Genomic DNA, 20,306 nt, shown 5'->3' on the forward strand with positions numbered 1-20,306 from the left:
TTATTTCTGAGATATTTATCTTGTATATAGGCAGAGCAAGACAAGGAAAAGACTAGACACAGGCCCAAGGACTTAGATTTTGAATCCTAGGATTACTGCTAGACTTGGGCAATGTCATTCTAGAATATAAGAAAGACATTGCTTTGGTGTCAGCTTTAATTCTTGCTAAATAATGCTTTAAATTCTTTAAATAAAATTTTAAAAAATGTGTATCAATCCACACATTTCTGGTAAATTCATATTCTAATAACTTTTGCTTTCTTTGTATATTAAAAATATCTAAAACTGTGGAAACCTTCTTGCTTGGTTTAGATTCCAATAGTATAAAATGCTTTCTTTTAAAAAATTCTTTGAGATAAAACCCAAATGCTACCTACCACACTGCAACAAAACACTGAGGAATTATTTGCTATGCTGATTAACATATTCTTATTGATTCATTGATTGCAACAGTTATCATTTTATTTGCAGGCTCAAATAAATATTCCATGTATACATGGAATATTTAAAGAAACTTAAATTTAAAGAAATTTGGGAGGAAATACAGGAATCAGAGGTTTGCTTGCTAATTTTCATAACTGTAACACCCCAATGAAGCCAGTTTACAACCACGAACACTAGTGAAAACTGAGTAAAGATTTACAAATCTCTTTCTAATTAAAGACAATTTCTCACATTTTTTTGACAGATGAGGTTACACTACATTTTCAAAATTTAGATTTTGTATTCTAGATTTTGCTTAAACCTCTGTAAGGCGTTTTTTTTCTAATACTGGTATAAATATCCTAGAAAGTGTTCACCAAATGTTCAGTGTAATACATAGGTTCACCACTTGAAAATAACACTTCTTAAACATTCGGCCAATGTTGAGTCAAAGATCTTAAGATATAACACATCCAACATTGTGAGCAATGACCAGCGGACAAGACTACATTAAGGAGAACTGCTGGAAGCTTCTCTTTGGAATCTTGAAGGAAGGCCTCAAAGTGGGAAAATCGAAAGACTAGGGAACACTACATGTCCCAGCATACTTTGCGAGTACCGTTGACCACAACTCCCAGAGTGCATTGCTCGCCGTACGCAGGTTTTCCTTGTAGCTGGGGCTTGTAGTTCTCCCTGGTCGAGTCAATCCTTAAGGCAAGGGGGGGGTGTTTGCTTACCCAGCCCCAGGCTATTAGGCTTAGTCTTACAGGTTTTGGCAAAGCGGAAACACTTCGGGACCCTGGGCGGATTCTTTGTCTCATCTCTCGGCTTCTGCTTTACACAGGTAAGTCACAGAGGGGCTACAGTTCTCCGCAGCAGGGCCCCTCCCTTTCTTTCTGGGAGCGACCTCGTTGTGGTGAAGCCATTTGTCCCTCAGCTCTCGCCGTAGCAGCCGCCGCCCATCCCTCTTTGTGTGCTTGGGGAAAGCTGCGGAGCTAGTGGCCGCGACCGTTGCCTTTGGGGGCAAAGGAGAGGGACGTTACTGGAAAGTTGCTGGCAGTTGGACCCTTCCCCATCCCACCATCTAACAGGTGGGTTGACTGTCCTTCCCTCTAGGCCCTTCTGTCTGCTGTGTCTCACGTCGGGACTCTAAGGGCGGCTTGGCAGTTCCTGCTGACAGCGCCGCCCGGGCCGGGCTCCGGGAAGGAGAGGCGGGGAGAACCAGGTGCGGTGACTCAGGGAGGCCAGGGGAGACAAGTCCACTCCCTTCCCTTCTGGACCCTCCGGAGGTGCCCCGAGGAGCCTCGAGGCTAGTTCGAGGCCTCCTCCCCCGGACCTATTCTGCACCGCTCCCTCTTGGCCGTGACCCCAGGGGAGAAGTGACTGCTTTTCGCCTTACTCCATTTTATAAATAAGGTCGCTATTACTTGCGTTGACAGCGTTTTCCTTTACTTGGTGTGTGTTTGAAAGTACCCGAACGCGGAGGTTGTAGCACAAAATTCCTGAGACTTTCTCTTCCTTGGAGTTTTAAGAAAGTGAACGCGTCAATCATGGAGGCTCCGGCCTCTAGGAGGTTGAGCGGACCTGACAGCTGTATGTAGTTATCCGGTCAGACTTTTTTGTTGGGCTTTGACTAAAAACGTACTTACTTTAAGTATATTTAATAGTTATTGGTGGTAATATTTGTGTTTTTCTTCTTCTTAATATTACTATTACATGGTAGTTTTAGAATTTATAGAAATTTTCTGTGTGACCGCCTGTTTTATCAAATTTCTAGGAATGAATGCAAAACTCTGATAGATTTGATCTGTGTCATATAGCTTAGCCTTTAATGCCAGCCCGTGTCCTCTGTTCTAAGAGCCAGAGATATTGTGTTGAATTTGAGCATGTGAACATTAAAGAGCTTACTGGTGCTAGTTACTATGCTCAATTCTGGGTATTTATTTTTTATACACGTTTGTTTATATTGATAATTTTTTTCAGGTCTTAGTAATATATGTGCTTCCGTTATTTTAAAAGTAGAGTTTATATGTTCTCTTTAGATAGCATTGAACTACATGGCCTCTCGAGACAGTTCTCTTCTTGAAAGACTAATTTTTTTTAAAGAGTGCTGCTTTTACCAATGTAATAATGATTGTAAATGATTATATGCTTCTTAAGGTCGCAAACATGTCTGACAAAAGTGAATTAAAGGCAGAGTTGGAACGTAAGAAGCAGCGGTTGGCTCAAATAAGAGAGGAAAAGAAGAGGAAAGAAGAAGAAAGGAAAAAAAAAGAAGTATGTTTGATTTTTTTTAAAGATAATATAAAATAATTGGATTTTAAGTACTCATACCTTTATGTAATACTTTTAGAATAGTTAAAATTCCAGCAGTTGTGACTGCAAATATAGCACTTTAGGTGAAAAGTTCAGTATGCATATTTAGTCTTCTAGGGATATGTTTATTATATAAAGTAAGGGGCATCTGCCTTGTAATAGCTCATAAAACATGGCATATACATCATAACTTAGTTTGGACTTTGAACTTACCTGAATATTTTACTCGTCGGAACTGCTAGTTGTTGGAATAAATAATGGCAAAGAGAAATATAGAATAGATTATTAATTGATTAGGGGATTATTTAACTGATCGTATCTCCTTTATTATGAGTTAGTCATTGAAATATCTTTACCAAGTAGTGGGTTTGATACTATTGTAAAGGTGGACTAGGTACTTACATCTTCTGATTTTTGGCATCACCATTTCATCATGTATGGCAAATATACATTGACCCTGAGCTGGAGATATTTTACTTTCTCCTGTATTGAAATGTACATTTATCTCTATGGAAACTGTTTAGGCAGATTTGTATACTTTTATCATAGATGTTTTAAATGGCCAGTGTTAAGATAGTTGGTTCTCAGTGTGACAGTACGAAGTTTTTCTCTGTGATAGCCTAAACAATAGCCAAGACTTCCAGGAATCTCTTAGGGAAAAAGAAAAACCGAAGGTGCAATTTATGTACAGCATTGCTATGATACTGTAAAGGCCTGTACTTGAAGAATTTTCTAGTTTATTCTGAACCTTTTTGTGATCCATTATTATAAGAGGGTTGGACCTTAAAGTTCTCCATTTGATGAAAAGCCAACAGATAGAAGCATGAGTCAGACTGGCAGAGCCATTCCAAACTAGTATGTGTAGCCTTAAACCCTTCAGGGCTGAGTGCAAATTTGGTTTTGTTTTCTAAAGATGGCCATAGGTGGCCCTAAGGGATATCTATTACATGCTTTATATCTGATTTAAAGGTTATCAAACATTACCAGAGACATTACAATTATAATACTATTGAACAGTGAGTCTACTAATATATTGTTATATACAGGTAAAGTGTCTACTTGATAATATAGTCTGTTTGGCTATTTTGATGAAATTTTCTGATGACTTCTTTAAGTTAAAATGGTATCAGAATATTATGACTAACAAAATTTACTGCAGACGATTGTATGAGTAATAGTTGTCTAGCTGAAAAAGACTTTTGAGGTGTATATATAAAACTTTTTCCTTGAAGGCTTAAATTTCACTTGAGATGTTTTGGATGATCTGAGAGTGTTGAGGCTTATCTAGTTTAACTGGAAGATTTTGCTAAAACTATAAATGGCTGAAATAAATGTTGGCAAAAATTTCAATGACAAAAAATGTTTTGTGCTATGCAAGAGTAAATTTTAATTTTACCAAACCAAACCGTGTGTTTATCATCATAAAAATAAGACCTGTAGTTTATAAAATAAAAACAAAACCTGTCTCCAGATGAATTTTTGACAAACATCCTTTACATAAAGTTGAATAAAGACACTGAAGACTTCATAAAGAAGTTTGAGGTACTTCTACTTTTTCAATGAATCAGATTGTTCATTTATTTAAAATTTTTTATTTCTTAAATGATTCAGTCTTTTTTTTTTCTTCATAGTGTTGTGGTATTTATGTATTTGTGAGATTTCCACAATTCCTGACCATGGATAGCAATTTCATGTTGTAAATAAATAGAAATTGACTATGCTTTTTGAATTTATCTGTTCAGAAAATTTTTGTGAGAACTCCTTGATTACATATAAAAATGGATCAATTTAGGGCTTCCCTGGTGGTGCAGTGGTTAAGAATCTGCCTGCTAATGCAGGGGACACGGGTTCGAGCCCTGGTCCGGGAAGATCCCACATGCCGCGGAGCAACTAAGCCCGTGCGCCACAACTACTGAGCCTGCAAGCCACAACTACTGAGCCCACGTACCACAACCACTGAAGCCCGCGTGCCTAGAGCCCATACTCTGCTACAAGACTAGCCACTGCAATGAGAAGCCTGCGCACCGCAACAAAGACCCAGTGCAGCCAAAAATAAATAAATTAAATAAATTAAAAAAAATTTTTTTAAGGATCAATTTAATACATATCATTTGTAGATTCTTACTAAAACTCTATTGAGAATGATTTTCATTTAATGACTATAATGTGTATTCAAAACTAAGTCTACCTCCAGAAGTATACAGTATTAGCATGTTATTTAAAAAAATTTATATTTTTTGCAAACAGAAATGTTTCATACCGTATGTAAATTTAAATTTTTAACTTAAAAAATTTAGACTGATCAGAAGAAGGAAGCAGCTGCTCCTGTGCAAGAAGAATCAGATCTTGAAAAAAAAAGAAGAGAAGCTGAAGCATTGCTTCAAAGCATGGGGCTAACTCCAGAATCCCCCATTGGTAAGGATAAGAATATATCCATTTATAAGAGATAGGCATATATCTTATTCAGCCCAGACATACGTGAGATGAGTTGATTTAATGTATTTTGTATATTTTTCTTATTTGTGCCTCTTAAAAATCATTAATCTTATAATTCATTTGGAATTGACTTTTTTCAGATGTGCTAATTATATGGTTATTTGGTTTGTTCAGAAGAGCTGCAAGGCTATATTTATTAACATAAACCAATTGACTTTTCTTGTTAAATCAGTAATTTATTTCAACAAACATTTGTTGAACAAGTTATCTGTGCCATACTATATTAAGCCCAAAAATGACTGTGATTACTGATCTTAACTCTATAATCCTTTCTATAGGTTGAAGAGAGGTATAGTGAATCAAAGTTCTAAAAGTATATCAGTATTCAAAGGTATAGGAGTGGAAGGAGAAGCTTACAGCCTTCTGCTCTCAATGCTAATAAGGGAAATAATATTTGTAGCTTATTATGGCAGCAGTTTCACTTATTCTTGTTCTTTTTCTGGGCTGTTCACTTTAAAGCAATACTAGACCAAAAAGCTGAAATAATAGAGGTATTGAGGACAATCTGGTTACATATAAGAAAGCATTAAATGCTTACTTAAAATAATTCTGAGCTGGGTGCTGTTACATAGTATTTTAGTTTGACATGGGCTTTGTCATTTAAGGACCTAAAATTTCAGGGTTAGTTTGTGGGCTAATTCCATCTAGTCCAGGGGACAAATACCAGAAGTAGTATCTGCTGTATGCCTATTGTAAACTGCAATATAACTGTCTTAGAGCTACAATTTCTAAAAGGTTTCAAGATGAAAAAGCTGGTTACTTTCATGGTCGGCTTCATTGTTATTACTTTCAGCTTATTTGCCTTTTCCTTATTGGTAAAATGTGAAGACTAAAGTACTTTAATTTTTATGTCTTTATAAGCTTCCGTGGCGTATTGCAATTTTAAAAGTAAATGAATTAGAATACTTTTATCTTGTTAAAAAAATACCCTAGTAACTAAACCAAGTTGCTTGTTAGCTATATAGTCCTTTTTTAAAAAATAAATTTATTTATTTTATTTTATTTTTGGCTGCATTGGGTCTTCGTTGCTGCGCGCGGGCTTTTCTCTGGTTGTGGCAAGCGGGGGCTACTCTTTGTTGCAGTGCATGGGCTTCTCATTGCGGTGGCTTCTCTTGTTGCAGAGCACGGGCTCTAGGCGCGCGGGCTTCAGTAGTTGTGGCACGCGGGCTCTAGAGTACAGGCTCAGTAGTTGTGGCACATGGGCTTAGTTGCTCCATGGCATGTGGGATCTTACTGGGCCAGGGATCAAACCCGTGTCCCCTGCATTGGCAGGCAGATTCTTAACCACTGCACCACCAGGGAAACCCAGCTATATAGTCTTTAAGTGATCATTTTTTTATGAGCCTTTAGCTTTGTTTTTTTCCTATAGGATTTTTTTTTTCCCTTTTCTGTTCTTTTTAGGACTTCAGTTTCACTAAATTCTCTTGCTCAGATTTCTCAGTTTATGGCCCACTTCCATCACCTGTTCTTGAAAGACTGTTCTTTAGTTGTATGTTCGTGTATGTGTGTGTGGTTGTGTGTGTGGTGTGTGTGTGTGTTTCACCCTCATTTCCCATCTCCCATTCCATTGTCCTTTCCAGTCTTGCATTAAGTACCCATTCTTGGATTTTTAACATACGTCCTTTTGATCTGTCCAACATGTGTTGACATTTTTTAAGATTTCATATATCTAAGTGTGTATGTTTTATATACATAAATGGCATTGTACTATATGTCTCACTCTGTTTTTTCCTTTTTTTCAAGCAGCATTGTATTTGAGATTTACCCATGTTGTTACATATAGATCTAGTTATTCACTTCTGACTGGTACACAATATTCTGTTATATACTATATTTTACTTATCTGTTCCCCAGTGATAGGCACTTAGATTGCTTCTGTCTCTTTGCTTTGCTATTCCAAGCAACACTGCAAAGAACATATTCTTTTCCCTTGAAAGGACTGTGGAAGAGTTCCTCTGGAATGTATGCTGAGGAATTGACTTGCTATTTTATTGTGTGTAGGCTGACTTACATTTATTAGGTTCTACATACCACTCTCAAGAATGACTGTAAGTTTATGCTCCTGCTACCAGTGTATGAGAAAGTAACTGTTTCACTATATCCACATAACTTGATATTATCCAACTTTTTAGTTTTTGTCTACTTGATGAGTGTAAAGTAGTATGTCAAAATGTCATAATATACATTTATCTGTTTACAGTGAGATTGACCCATTTCTTCATATAACTATTTACCATTCAGATTTTCCCTTCTACGAATTGCATGTTCATGTCCTTTGCCCCTTTACTATTAGGGTTCTTTACCTTGCTGTAGGAGTTGCTTGTACTTAAGGGAGGACTTCTTTGTCTGTTTTAGTCTTCTAAAAAATACCTTCTCCTAGTCTATCATCTACTAACTGTTCATAGTATTTTTTTTGTTAATTTTTGTTGGCGTATAGTTGATTTAAAATGTTGTGTTAGTTTCTGCTGTACAGCAAAGTGAATCAGTTATGCATATATATATATCCACTCTATTATAGATTCTTTTTCCATATAGGTCATTACAGAGTATTGAGAAGAGTTCCCTGTGCTATAGAGTAGGCCCATATTAGTTATCTATTTTATATACAGTAGTGTGTATGTGTCAATCCCAATCTCCCAACTTATCCCTCCCCTTTTCTCCCCCCCTGCCCCCTGGCCCCAGTAACCATAAGTTTGTTTTCTACATCTGTGACTCTATTTCTGTTTTGTAAATAAGTTTATTTGTACCATTTTTTTTTAGATTCTACATATAAGCAATATCATATGATATTTGTCTTTGTCCGACTTCATTCAGTATGACACTGTCTAGGTCCATCCATGTTGCTGCAAATGACATTATTTTGTTCTTTTTTTATGGCTAAGTAATATTCTGTTGTATGTATGTACCACATCTTCTTTATCCATTCCTTTGTCAATGGACATTTAGGTTGCGTCCATCATAGTATCTTCTATTGAACAGAATCCTTCATTTTGATGTGTTCACATCCTTTATTTCGATAATGGTCAGATCTACCATTTATAACCTTTTTTTTTTTTTTTTTTTTTTTGGTTTTCTTTGAAAAGAAATCCTTTCCTACTTTGAGGATACAAATATATTCTCCTACATTTTCTCTATTATTTTATCCTTCACCTTTAGATATTTGTGTTATATTTTTGAATATAATATGAGGTAGGGATCCAGCCTAATTTTTCTCCATATAGTTAACTAATTTTCTCAATACCATTTGTTAAAACATAGTCCATCTTTCCCGCACTGATATTCTGATGCCAACTTTGTCATTCAGTCAGTTCTCATATATTCATGGGCATTTTTGGGCTCTGTATGTTCACTGTTGACCCATTTGTCTGATTCTATACTGTTAACACACAGTTTTAATTACTGTGGCTTTATATTAGTATATTCTAATTTCTTTTATAGAAAATGGCCCCTTCTTTTTTCATCTTTTTCAAAATAGCCATAGCTTCACAAAATTTTTCTTCCCCTCAAAAAAAATTAGTTTCTTAAGCTTCCCCTGAAAACCTTCCTGCACTATATGTTGCATTTAGTTGTATGTTTTTAGTCTTTCTAAATCTAGAAGATCCTCCACACACATACTCCTTTTTGCCCCATGTCATCGACTGGTTGAGGAGAGTGGGCCAATTGGTCTCTAGAATGTCTCGCCTCTTGGGTTTTTCTGAGGGTTTTCTCACATTTAAGCTTTTGTTCCTCTATCCTTTATATTTTCTCTAAACTGGAAATTAGATTTTAAAAGCTTGATTAGCTTCAGGTTGAACCTCTTTGGCAAGAAGATCTCATAGATGATTCTGTGTACTTCATATTGTATCACATCAGTAGCACATATGTCTGGGTTGTTATCAGTGATGTCAGGATTGATCGCTGGGTTACAATTCTGACAGCCAGGCTTCTCCATTGTAGTTACTTTTTTTCCCTTTGGACTAGCAAGTAATATCTGGAGGTGATACTTTGGTACCATGGAAATATTCATTTCTCGGTCAACTGTTTACCAAGTAGTTTTAATACTTACTGATGAATCTTTTCCAAATCAGTTATTTAATTATTTTTATAATTCCATCATTCCTTCTACATTTATTGACTGAAATTCTTCTGTAAAGGGGAGGTTTCCCTCAGTAACTAGGGCTATTTGGTTACCCTGAATGCATTTCCTGTTAGAAAAGCAAAACACATATTTACTTTTTTTCACTTTAGTTACTAATAGTCATATCCAGGTGTGGCAGATGAATTTTTCCATGTATTTAAAGAATAGATTATATAATATTTTATTTAGGGTTTTTGTGTATATGCTCATAAATGAAATTTGCCTATAATTTTCTTGTGCTGTTCATGTTCAGTGGCCACCATGGTTATGGTTTTAAAATAAATTGGATAGCTTTCTCTTTTGCTATTTTGTAGAACAGCTGTAAAAGATAGATATTACCTGTTCCTTAAATACTTGGTGGAATTCAACTGTAAAACTGCCTCAGATTATGCTTTTTTTCCCCAGAGGATAGTGGAGAGCAGGAGTTACTCACCATTTCAAGTTTTTCTAATGGTTATAGTCCATTCAAGTTTTCTATTTTTGTATCGGTTTGATATTTTTTTTAAACAATAATAAACGTTTATTATCTCTCACAGTTTCTGCCAGTCAGGAATTTGGCAATAGCTTAGCTCAGTGGTTCTGGCTCAGGGTCTCTCATGGGGTTGAAGTCAAGATGTCAGTCAAGAGCTGTAGTCGTCTGAAGGCTTGATTGGGGCTTGAGGATTTGCTTTACCAGCCATGTGATTTGCTCAGTCACGTGGCCAGCAGGTTGGTGTTGGTTGTTAGTGGGAGGCCTGAATTCCTATCCACGTGGGCCATTCCATAGAACTAACTACTTGAGTATCCTTGCAGCATGTCAGCTGGCTTCTCCCAATGTGAGCAATCCAAAGACAAAGAGAGCCGGAAGGAAGCTATCCTTTTATCCTTACCCTTGGAAGTCAGAGGACATTGCTTCTGCCACATTCTGTCTATGGAAAGAGAGTTACTAAGTCCAGCCCACATTCACAAAGAATTTTGACATCCTTTAAAATCACCAAAATATGTACGACAAACTCATAGGTCTCCTAGTATTTTGAGATGATCATATGCTTTTTTTTTCCCTTTTGATGTATTAATATGATAATTTATATTGGTAGGTTTTCAAAGCATGCTTACATTCTGGAATAAACCCATTTTAGTTATGAGAATATTTTTCTTATATATTGCTAATATTTTATTTAGGAGTTCTTCATCTATACTCATAAGAGAGTCAGACCTATAGTTTTTTTCCTTTTACTGTATTTTGTCTGGTTTTATTATAATGGTTATAGTACCCTCATTAAATGAGTTGTGCAGTTTTCCACCTTCTGTTTTCTCACAAATGTCTAAAGATCTTTCCTGTATTTATTTAAAATAAGACCTGGAGAATACAGGATACAGGTGAAAGCAGTGGCTATCAAACTTTCTTGACAGTAACAATAAAAATACATTTTATATCACGACCCAGGATGGATACTTGTTTTTCTTTTCACTACAAATGTATTTATTAAATATTTTTAAATTGTAGAAGTAAGTATAAAAACACCACTAAAATATTCAAGAGGATTTATTAAAAGCATCAGTCTGGTTTTACCTAAAATGGACTTTTTCCCTTTTTTAAAAAAATTCTGCTGAAAAGAATTCATTTTTTAAAAAAGAGACAGCTAATAAAACCTCTCTTAGCTTCTCTTTGCTGGTAGTTTCTTATTTATTTGATCATTTGATTGTTTTTTGTCAGAGATCCTTGAGAGCAGGAACAGTATATTACATTTTTATCCCTGGTGTCCAGCACAGACTAGACACTTAAATGTTTGTTCAATTATTATTAGGTCATGTGTCTATCCACCTGGTAAGACCAAATAAAAGCCATCTGCTTTAAAAGCAGTAACAACAAAATCTTGTTTAAATTTCAGGAAAATGCATAGTGGAAATTGACATTTGAATATTTCACAAAAGAAGTATGGCTTGATTTTTTTTTTTTAACAAAATTTAAGTGGCCAGTCTTCAGAAAGTTAATTTTAGGCACAACTTTCAAGACATGTTTTATCAAATGTGGAGTTAGTAAACACTGATGGTCAAAAAATAAATAAAGTGAATCTCTTTTTGTATGTATAACTTACTGTTTTAACCATCTTGTAAAGAGATGAAAATAGGTTTTGTCCATTACTCTGTAGCCTGAGTCTGTATCAGTAGGACACAGTACATCGATTGGTGTGATAATCAATTTTTTTATTAGGAATAAACAAAAGAAGTTCAGTAGTCAAGTATTGCTTCATTTATTTCCCTCCCTTGTAACTTTTGAATATTTTAAATCTGATTTTTCCAGTTTTATTGAGAAATAATTGACATACATCACTGTGTAAGTTTAAAGTGTACAGCATGATGGTTTAATTTATATATATAGTGAAATGATTACTACAGTAGGTTTGGTTAACATCCATCATCTCATAGATACAATAAAAAGAAAAGAAAAATAATTTCTCCTTGTGATGAGAACTCTTAGGATCTGCTCTCTTAAAGTTTCTTATATATCATACAACAGTGTTAACTCTAGTCATCATGTTGTACATCACATCCCTAGCACTTATTTCTCTAACTAGTAAGTCTGATTTTTAGATAGAATGATTTCCATGTTATCAAGTCATTTTTTCAAGTTTAGCCTAATTTTAAGAACAGTTCCTTATAGTATTTTAATGCTATAAAATTTTATTTTGATTAATTTCTTTAAAAAAATTTATCTGATGCTCTGAATTACATTGAAGAGAATAAAGGAAACATTTAGGGGAGGTAAGGGGAGGATATTTAAAGTTATCAGGAGAAGGGGTCATATGAAAAGGAGAAACTAATATTTCAGAGAATTAAGGGTTTTTTAAATTGAATTTTATTTATTTTTTTATACAGCAGGTTCTTATTAGTTATCCATTTTATACATATTAGTGTATATATGTCAATGCCAATCTCCCAATTCATCACACCACTACCACCTGCCCCCCTCGCCACTTTCCCCCCGGTGTCCATACGTTTGTTCTCTATATCTGTGTCAGAGAATTAAGGTTTGTCTTTAGGACAAAAAGAGTAAGTATGAAAAATTAAACAGATATTTAAATGTTAATATTCCAGCCTAGGAGCACTTGTATCCACAAGAGGGCATTACTGTGTAACTCGGACTGTGTTTGAGTGCTGAGTATCATAGATAGATGAGCTACAAGGGGCCTCACAACTTTTGGTTATCTCAGAAGCTCTCTCTTCCCATTTGTGCTCTGCCAATACTCCCACTCCCTACATTTACTTTCTTTGGCTGTCCACCTTTTCTAGGTTCTTCTTCCTGGCAAGAGCCCCTTGTTGCTAGAGACTTTTTTCTCTTAAAAAGTAATTGAGAGCTTCCCTGGTGGCGCAGTGGTTGGGAGTCCGCCTGCCGAAGCAGGGGACGTGGGTTCGTGCCCTGGTCCGGGAAGATCCCACATGCTGCGGAGCGGCTGGGCCCGTGAACCATGGCCGCTGAGCCTGCGCGTCCGGAGCCTGTGCTCCACAACGGGAGAGGCCACAACAGTGAGAGGCCCGCGTACCGCAAAAAAAAAAAAAAAAAAAATGAGCTGGGCACCATCCTTGTTCATCTCTGAGACTTCGGTATAGTTCTGAGTGGTTGACTCAGACTTAACTCTGGTTTCTAAATCTAGGTGCATTCCCAGGTCCTTTGTGGTTTTAAAATTTCTGGTTGTTCCTTCACAGGCTAAATGGCAGTAGTGTTAATTTTATATCCTTGGGAGGCCAAGATCTAAGCTAGCAGGAAAGGCCTTCATGGTTCTTGGTGGTCTTTCTGTCATAAAGAATCAGAGTCACAGCCTTTCAGTATTACTTGCATGATCAGTGAATGCCATGGTGTAGATCTGTCTTTTAGTTTACATTTCTTCCTTGGTTTTCTAAGAAAGAAATAGGTATCTTTGCTCTAAACTTCTAAGAAGTTGAAAAACATTCACATGATTAACTCATATATGTTAATATTAAATCTTTTGTACCATTTTTAAAGCCTTGTTTTAGGCTATTTTATATACAGAACTGTGGAGTAAAGGTAATCTGATTGAATCACTGTTCTTACTATGCAAATCATATCTCAGATATTTGGCAAAAGCTAATTAATAATAGCTTATGTTATTTCTAAAGCTGATTGTACTCTTAAACCATCTTTAAAAATGAACTCTAGGGCTTCCCTGGTGGCGCAGTGGTTGAGAGTCCGCCTGCTGATGCAGGGGACACGGGTTCGTGCCCCGGTCCGGGAGGACCCCACATGCCGTGGAGCGGCTGGGCCCGGGAGCCATGGCCGCTGGGTCTGCGCATCTGGAGCCTGTGCTCCGCGGCGGGAGAGGCCACAACAGTGAGAGGCCCGCGTACCGCAAAAAAAAAAAAAAAAAAAAATGAACTCTAGAATTAAGCCCTTTCTGAGATTTTAGAGACTATGAGTTATTTAGTTTTTTTTTTAACCTCCCTGAATGCATGCTTGTATTCATTTGGGGGGATCATTTATTGGAGTCTGGGAATATAGTGACATTGCCTTATTGTGCAATTACTGTATTCTTTGATTTTTCTAGACTAACTGGGTTAAGATATGGTAGTACCATATTTTAGTACTACCTTTCCCTTTTTTCCTGTTAACATTCCTCCTTTTTCAGTGATAGTAATTTTCTTTTTCCAGGTTTGTCCCTTCTGTGGTATAGATTATTTATTATTGAAAGATGAATTTGATGGGCCAGATAATAACATTGAGTCCTTAATTAGTCTCTTATCAGCTGGCTTGAAAACTATCTTTGGTTGAAAGAATATAGTTCTGGGATGGAGATTTTTATCTAATTACAAATTTGAAGTTATGGTGATTTATCTTGCTTCTGGCTGAGAAACAGTGATAATTTGGTTGCATCACCCGTGTAACTTATTTTTTATTTCTGAAACTTTTATTTGAGGATTGGCTAGTTTAGTGTATTTATGTATGTACAATTACTATTTAACCTGTTTTCATAAAGGATTTGAGGTAACGTATTTTTCTTTTAATGTAGTCTTAACCAATTAAGATACTGGTGATGAACATATTAAGTGGAATCATAGATATTTGAAGTCACCAGAAAGGGGAAAAAACATTAACTGGAAAAGAATTTTATAATTTATCACAAATAATTAAATTGATAGGAATATTACTATTTTTCTCAAATCTTTCCTGTATGTATACTTAGAAAAATTATTTTCCTAAGCCTGAAGTTAACTTTGTAATTTAAAGAATTCAAAATTTCTTCTTTGGAAATCTTTAATATGAAAACATTGTAGTAGTATAAATTTATTAAATTTATACTACTAAATATTTAGTAGTAAATTTATACTACTAAATATTTAGTAATTTATACTAAATAATTTAATAAACATATTTGTGCTTACAATGTAGTAGACAAACCACTGTCCTGTATCAGTTGGAACTTAGACGCCTAGGGGATGCCTCACAGTGAGTGGTGGACAAAAAGATGAGGAAAAGTGTAACCTAAGGGAAATTAGGGGACATTAATATTCTTTTACTTCAGATACAAGTCTTGTTTAGCTATGAGTTATACATGCAGCCCCTAGCACAGTGGTATCATGATGTGAATTATATGAAGGCAATCTGGTTTTAGCATTGTTTCTGAGAGATTTAATCACAAAATTAGAAACCTTTTATTATGTTTTTATGGTCTTTTGAAATTTGAGCAAGAATTAACCACTGTATCTCAGGAAACAAACATTCTAGCTATGATTTTTTTTCTTCTAATCTTTTTATTGGTTTCCAATAGAATTTGGCATTGAAAAATAAGGATGATCAGTTTCGTACCTATGTTTAAGATGTAATTCATTATACTATACTTGTGCATTTTGTTAGATGAGCAAACCCACTTTTTACTGAAGCATATATAAACATTTAAACATAATTTTAAGGGTTCAGTGAATGTGACTATTCCAAAAACACAGACTTTTAATTAAATACATATTTCTTTAGATTGGTTTCTATATAACTAGGAACTTACTTTCTTTTCAGTAAACTATTAAAAGAAGGGCTTGCAGCACGACATAAAATATATTGGTCACTTAATATTGTACATTGAAAAATTATTTTTAAAAGATACTTGGGATTGGGGTCATTTATGGTAAAATTTAACCAGAAGATGGCAGTGATGATCTTCAAAAAGTTTTACAAATGTAATAGCATGAAATACGCACGTTCAGCTGCTGGTATATAATGTTAAAAGTGACAGGTTAGGGGAAAGCATTTGCTGTTTGTTTTATATACTATGAAAAATGTGTATTTTTCTATAAGAAGGGATTAAGAATATTTTGGGTGTCTGTATCTTTGTCTGTACACTTCAGTTTTTTCTGAATACTGGGGTAAGGAAGTTACCATTAAGTCTTGCCTTGTTTAAGTTGCATGCATCACTTTATGTTATGCATCATGTCTAGAAGGCATGCTGTTTTATGGCCTGTTTGCATTTTTCTCCCAAATTGCTGGAAACTAATGGACTTTTAAAGGAGCCATTCCTTTAGTGATAGTCATTTCTCTAAATTGGCCCTTTTTATTTTTGGTGAGGGGAAAATATCATTTAAGACATCAATTTCTTTTTGAAAGAAAAAATTGACAAAAATGAACATTTTAAAATAAATCTCAGAAAACCAGACAGTAAACGACTTCTGAAGCAAAATTCAGAGTTTTGATTTGACACTAGTTAGAAATGAGCTGGTGATCTTAAAAGCAAAGAATTAGAAAAGGGAGAAGGAATGATCTCCTTTGAAAATTAGTACCCACATTTGGTGTTGGCCGAGATGAAGATGCATCCTTCCATAATCTTGCTTTTTTTTTTTAATATAAAGCCCAAATGCATTTTGCCAGAGAAATTGCATGAATCGTCAGCATGCATTGTTAACTTTGTCTTTCTCCTCTTCTTTCTACTGTTCATTTTCATTCATGTACTTTTGTTTTTTGGTTTGCCATTATTTTTTCTTTTTTGTTAATTACTTCATGTTAAATTACTTTTGAAACGTCATAAGCTGAGCAACCTCTCCGTGTAGTAACAGCGGATACCTGTCTATTTCACTATTTAGTCCCTCCTCCTATGTCTCCATCCTCCAAATCTGTGAGCACTCCAAGCGAAGCTGGAAGCCAAGACTCTGGAGATGGCGCAGTGGGATCTAGGTACAGTAATTTTCTTTCAGTATTTTAATGATAGAATGCATTTAGTGCCCAGATACTGTCAGTGCTGTACAGGGACTCTGAATAGTTATGTTGAGTTAGTCCTAACATTTTGAAATCTAAATGGCACAGAAATTGTTTGTTGTAAATTGGGGGGAAAATTTTTTAAACAATATTTTACTGTCACACTTGATTAACTGAGTACTGACTAGTTAACTGATTTTATGATGATTATTTTATATTAAAAATAGAAGTGTTCATTAAAATTATTTTTCTGTTTAAGCAAATTTTGTATTGGTTATTAGGTGAATGTTTTGGGTACAAATAGTGTAAAACCTCTCTACTGTATTATGCTTAATTTCCATTCAGTAATTGAAAACCTAAACAATTCAGTTAAACAGCCTAATTCTGTTCTATTAAGTCACTATTTCTAATTAAGGTAGAAAATAATAATGCATAAAATATCAAGAATAAAGAATAACTGCTAAGGAAACATTGAGTGTTTACTGGCTTCAATAACAAATTTAAAGAATTTTTAAAAAGAATGTTTACTGGCTTGAGGGCATTATGCTAAGTGAAGTAAATCAGAAAGGGAAAGACAGATACTGTATGATCTCACTTATTTGTGAAATCTAAAAAACAAAACAAAATAAGCTCATAGATACAGAGAACAGATGGGTTCATTTTTATTTTCATTTCTAAAATTTTTGATGGTTGCCAGAGGTGGAGGGAGGGGGTGAGGGGTTGTTTAAATGGGTGAAGGGGGTCAAAAGGTACAAACTTCCAGTTATAAAGTAAATAAGTCATGGGGATATAATGTACAACATGGAGACTGTAGTTAACAATACTGTATTGTATATTTGAAAGTTGCTGAGAGAGCAGGTCTTAAAAGAAAGAAAAAATCACAAGAAAAAAATTTTGTAACTATGTATGACGGATGTTAACCAGACTTATTGTGGTGATCATTTCACCATATATAAAAATATTAAATCATTATCTTATATACCTGAAACTAATATAATGTTGTATGTCAGTTATACTTCAATTAAAAAAAAAAAGTTTACTGCCAAGTGTTCCTGAACTTGCGCCTTCCTTATAAAACAATATTTCATGTTTGTTTTAGGATGCTGCACACATGTTGGGACTTGATTTTCAAAAGTTCAGTAAGATTTCAGCTTCTTTCCAAAGATCATACTGAGAAAAGTATTATTACTTCTCTTTGTCACACACACAATAATACCAAGTCTTTGTTTAACAGCATCTTACATTTTGACTTCTTATGGCAGCTGAAATGAGACTAAACATAGTTAGTTTAGAATCTTTATTCAGAATCCTTATTTTGGTCTAGGAAGTTAAATGTCCTCCTCAGGAAAACTTCAAGACACCTTTTAATGAGAAATAAACTAGGAAGTTTTGTCTTCATTGTGCCCAAGCACCTCTGATTGAAGTTACAAACAAGTAATGAGCATCTAAAAGACAAGGCAAGAAAAAAAGAAGCAAAGGGGCTAGCTAATCCATAAACTCAGTACTTTAGTCAGTTTCTGAATAATCAGGTTGTCATTAATAATTAGAAGGCACAAAAGGCTCACCAGTCTGAATTTGAGATGTGCTTTCCAAACCTCTTCTGTTTATAGAACTGAAATTGCAAATCTAAGCAATACTGTTGTTGGAGGTAAATGACATAACTCTGTCATTTAAGAGAAGTCAAAACTTTCTGTTTAAGAATAATATTACCTCATAAAATAGTATGTATTACAGATTAAAGACTAAATTTATTTAGTCTAAATTCATTTTCAAAGGCTAAATTTGTTTCATACTTTCGTTCTTCTGTATTCTTATGCAAATATGTTAGTATTCCTTTGCTAGTAAACAGATGGCATTTTCAAGAGAAGGGTTTTATTTTCCCCTTATACATTACCATAATAAAAACATTTCCCAAGGTAAAAAAAAAGTATTTTAAAAATTTCTTTATTTGATATTATATATTACTTTAATGCAGATACTCTACTGTGTTAATTCTGAACTCATTGTTCTTGATTTTGAATAGGAGTAGAAAGATTATTTTAATGCAACGTCAGCAAGTTTGCTTTAAAAAATACTATGTAACATCTGTATGAATTAAAATATGTCCTCCTGAGTTTCATTGGAAAACCTAGAGATTATTAGAGAGACCCATTGGAATATTGTAAATTGGTATAGGAAGTAAATAACTGTTAAGAAAAATATTTATTGTGTTAGAATACGTATTAATTGAATTGCCAATTTAATGTTAAATGCTATAGGTTACCACAGAAAATAATGTTCCTGGTCCTTGCCTTCGGGAAACTTGCATTCTAGTGTTCATTAATTTTACATCATTAATTTAAATGCTATTCACTGTATTGAAAAATCCTAAGAATAGTGTGCTAACTTGTGTTTATAGTGTAGATTTGTAATGATAAGATGTAAAACAAAAAAACAGGTATTTAAATATCTTTAGGGGTATTTGTTTTTATTAGAGAATGAGTAGAAAATAAATTTCTTTTAAGTTTAACAGGAGAGGAAATAAATTCTCTTTTTAAATGAGGTGACTTGATATCTTTTTAGAGAGCACAGACTCATTTTTAATTGTTAATTTTCAAGAGGACTGATTATGTTCACTTCTTAATATATATGTATACACACACAGTAGAAAACTATGAATTCCATTAAATCATCTCCAGATTCCATAATAGATAATTAATATTGTTGATTAATTGGTGCTATTGGCAGTGAAACAATAGCATTTTAAAATATGTGGCTTTTAAACAGAATGCTGGAGTCTGAGAACGAACAGAATGAACTTCCATTGAGCAGGCATGATGATAAAGAATAAACAGGAAAATGCATGAAGATGTGTGAGGTGTATGAATCTATACACTTACATTAGCTGGCCAAGACAGTCTAAAATTACTACACTTAGGGAGTAGGAAAAAACATGTTAGACATTACCAAGTATGATATCAAAACATCTGAATCACTCTTTCTAAATGCCAAAAATTTCTGTTGGGCCTGGTGGTAATTTATGAATAAATATATGAGGCCATAAAAATGATATTTCTCTAACTTTGCAGATTGGGAAGTTGCATTTCATTAAGATTTTATTTAGTTCACTTTCTCAGTCACTTCTGTTATTGCTAAAATTTAGGTGACCGTTATTCAATTGAGTAATCCATGCCTCTTGTTCCTTTTTTCCATTCTTGATCAGTTTATCTCTTAGGCTTTTGATTATATGTCTCAGGATTATATTGAAATTTTACTTTATATGTCTGCAGATGCCTTTAATAAATATAATCCCATATGTTGTGCCATGTGTTTTCAGTACTGGTTCTATTTTGAGGTAGAGTTTTACTTGATTTTAGACTAAAATGACATCCTCAACAAGGAGCTCTATGTCATTGATAACAGCTAGAGCTCTTAGAGAATGTAAAGGCTATGTACAGAACATTCCTTGAAGAGCATCTCATAAAACCCCGTCTGGTTTAACAAAGCCTAAGTTTGTTTCTGTTTAATGCTTAGTGTAAAGTGAATCTTCACTGTGGCCTCTTCCTTCTTTGTGTACACACAATACCATTTAAATCCCAAGATCTTTCTTTATATTTTTAAAATGAAGTATTTCTCTAGTTCAGTTCATCTGATTGCTTTTACTGATAAATTATAGAGGCAAGTATAGAAATCATTTCTTGTATTTAAATATTATAGCAGTTTTAGTTGTATATTGTCATTTGTTATATATGTGAAAAACAAATATATTTGACAAAGATGGTAGCACCGAATGTACTG

The 20,306-nt window shown here is 34.5% G+C and overlaps 1 protein-coding gene across 1 annotated transcript in view; it reads left to right on the forward strand.

Moving 5' to 3' along the window:
* Window positions 1-2,553: 2,553 nt before the first annotated feature.
* DYNC1I2 (dynein cytoplasmic 1 intermediate chain 2) overlaps window positions 2,554-20,306 on the forward strand; it is a gene marked incomplete at its 5' end in the record, with an annotated part of 50,959 nt that continues 33,206 nt past the window's right edge. Inside the window, 3 exons of the mRNA XM_082841552.1 lie at window positions 2,554-2,700; window positions 5,037-5,154; window positions 16,418-16,508. Coding sequence (XP_082697678.1) covers window positions 2,554-2,700; window positions 5,037-5,154; window positions 16,418-16,508 — 356 coding nt within the window. The remainder of the gene's footprint in view (window positions 2,701-5,036; window positions 5,155-16,417; window positions 16,509-20,306) is intronic.

The sequence above is a fragment of the Leucopleurus acutus genome, assembly GCF_964270905.1.
Source record: "Leucopleurus acutus genome assembly, chromosome: 6".
NCBI classification, from domain to species: Eukaryota; Metazoa; Chordata; class Mammalia; order Artiodactyla; family Delphinidae; genus Leucopleurus; species Leucopleurus acutus.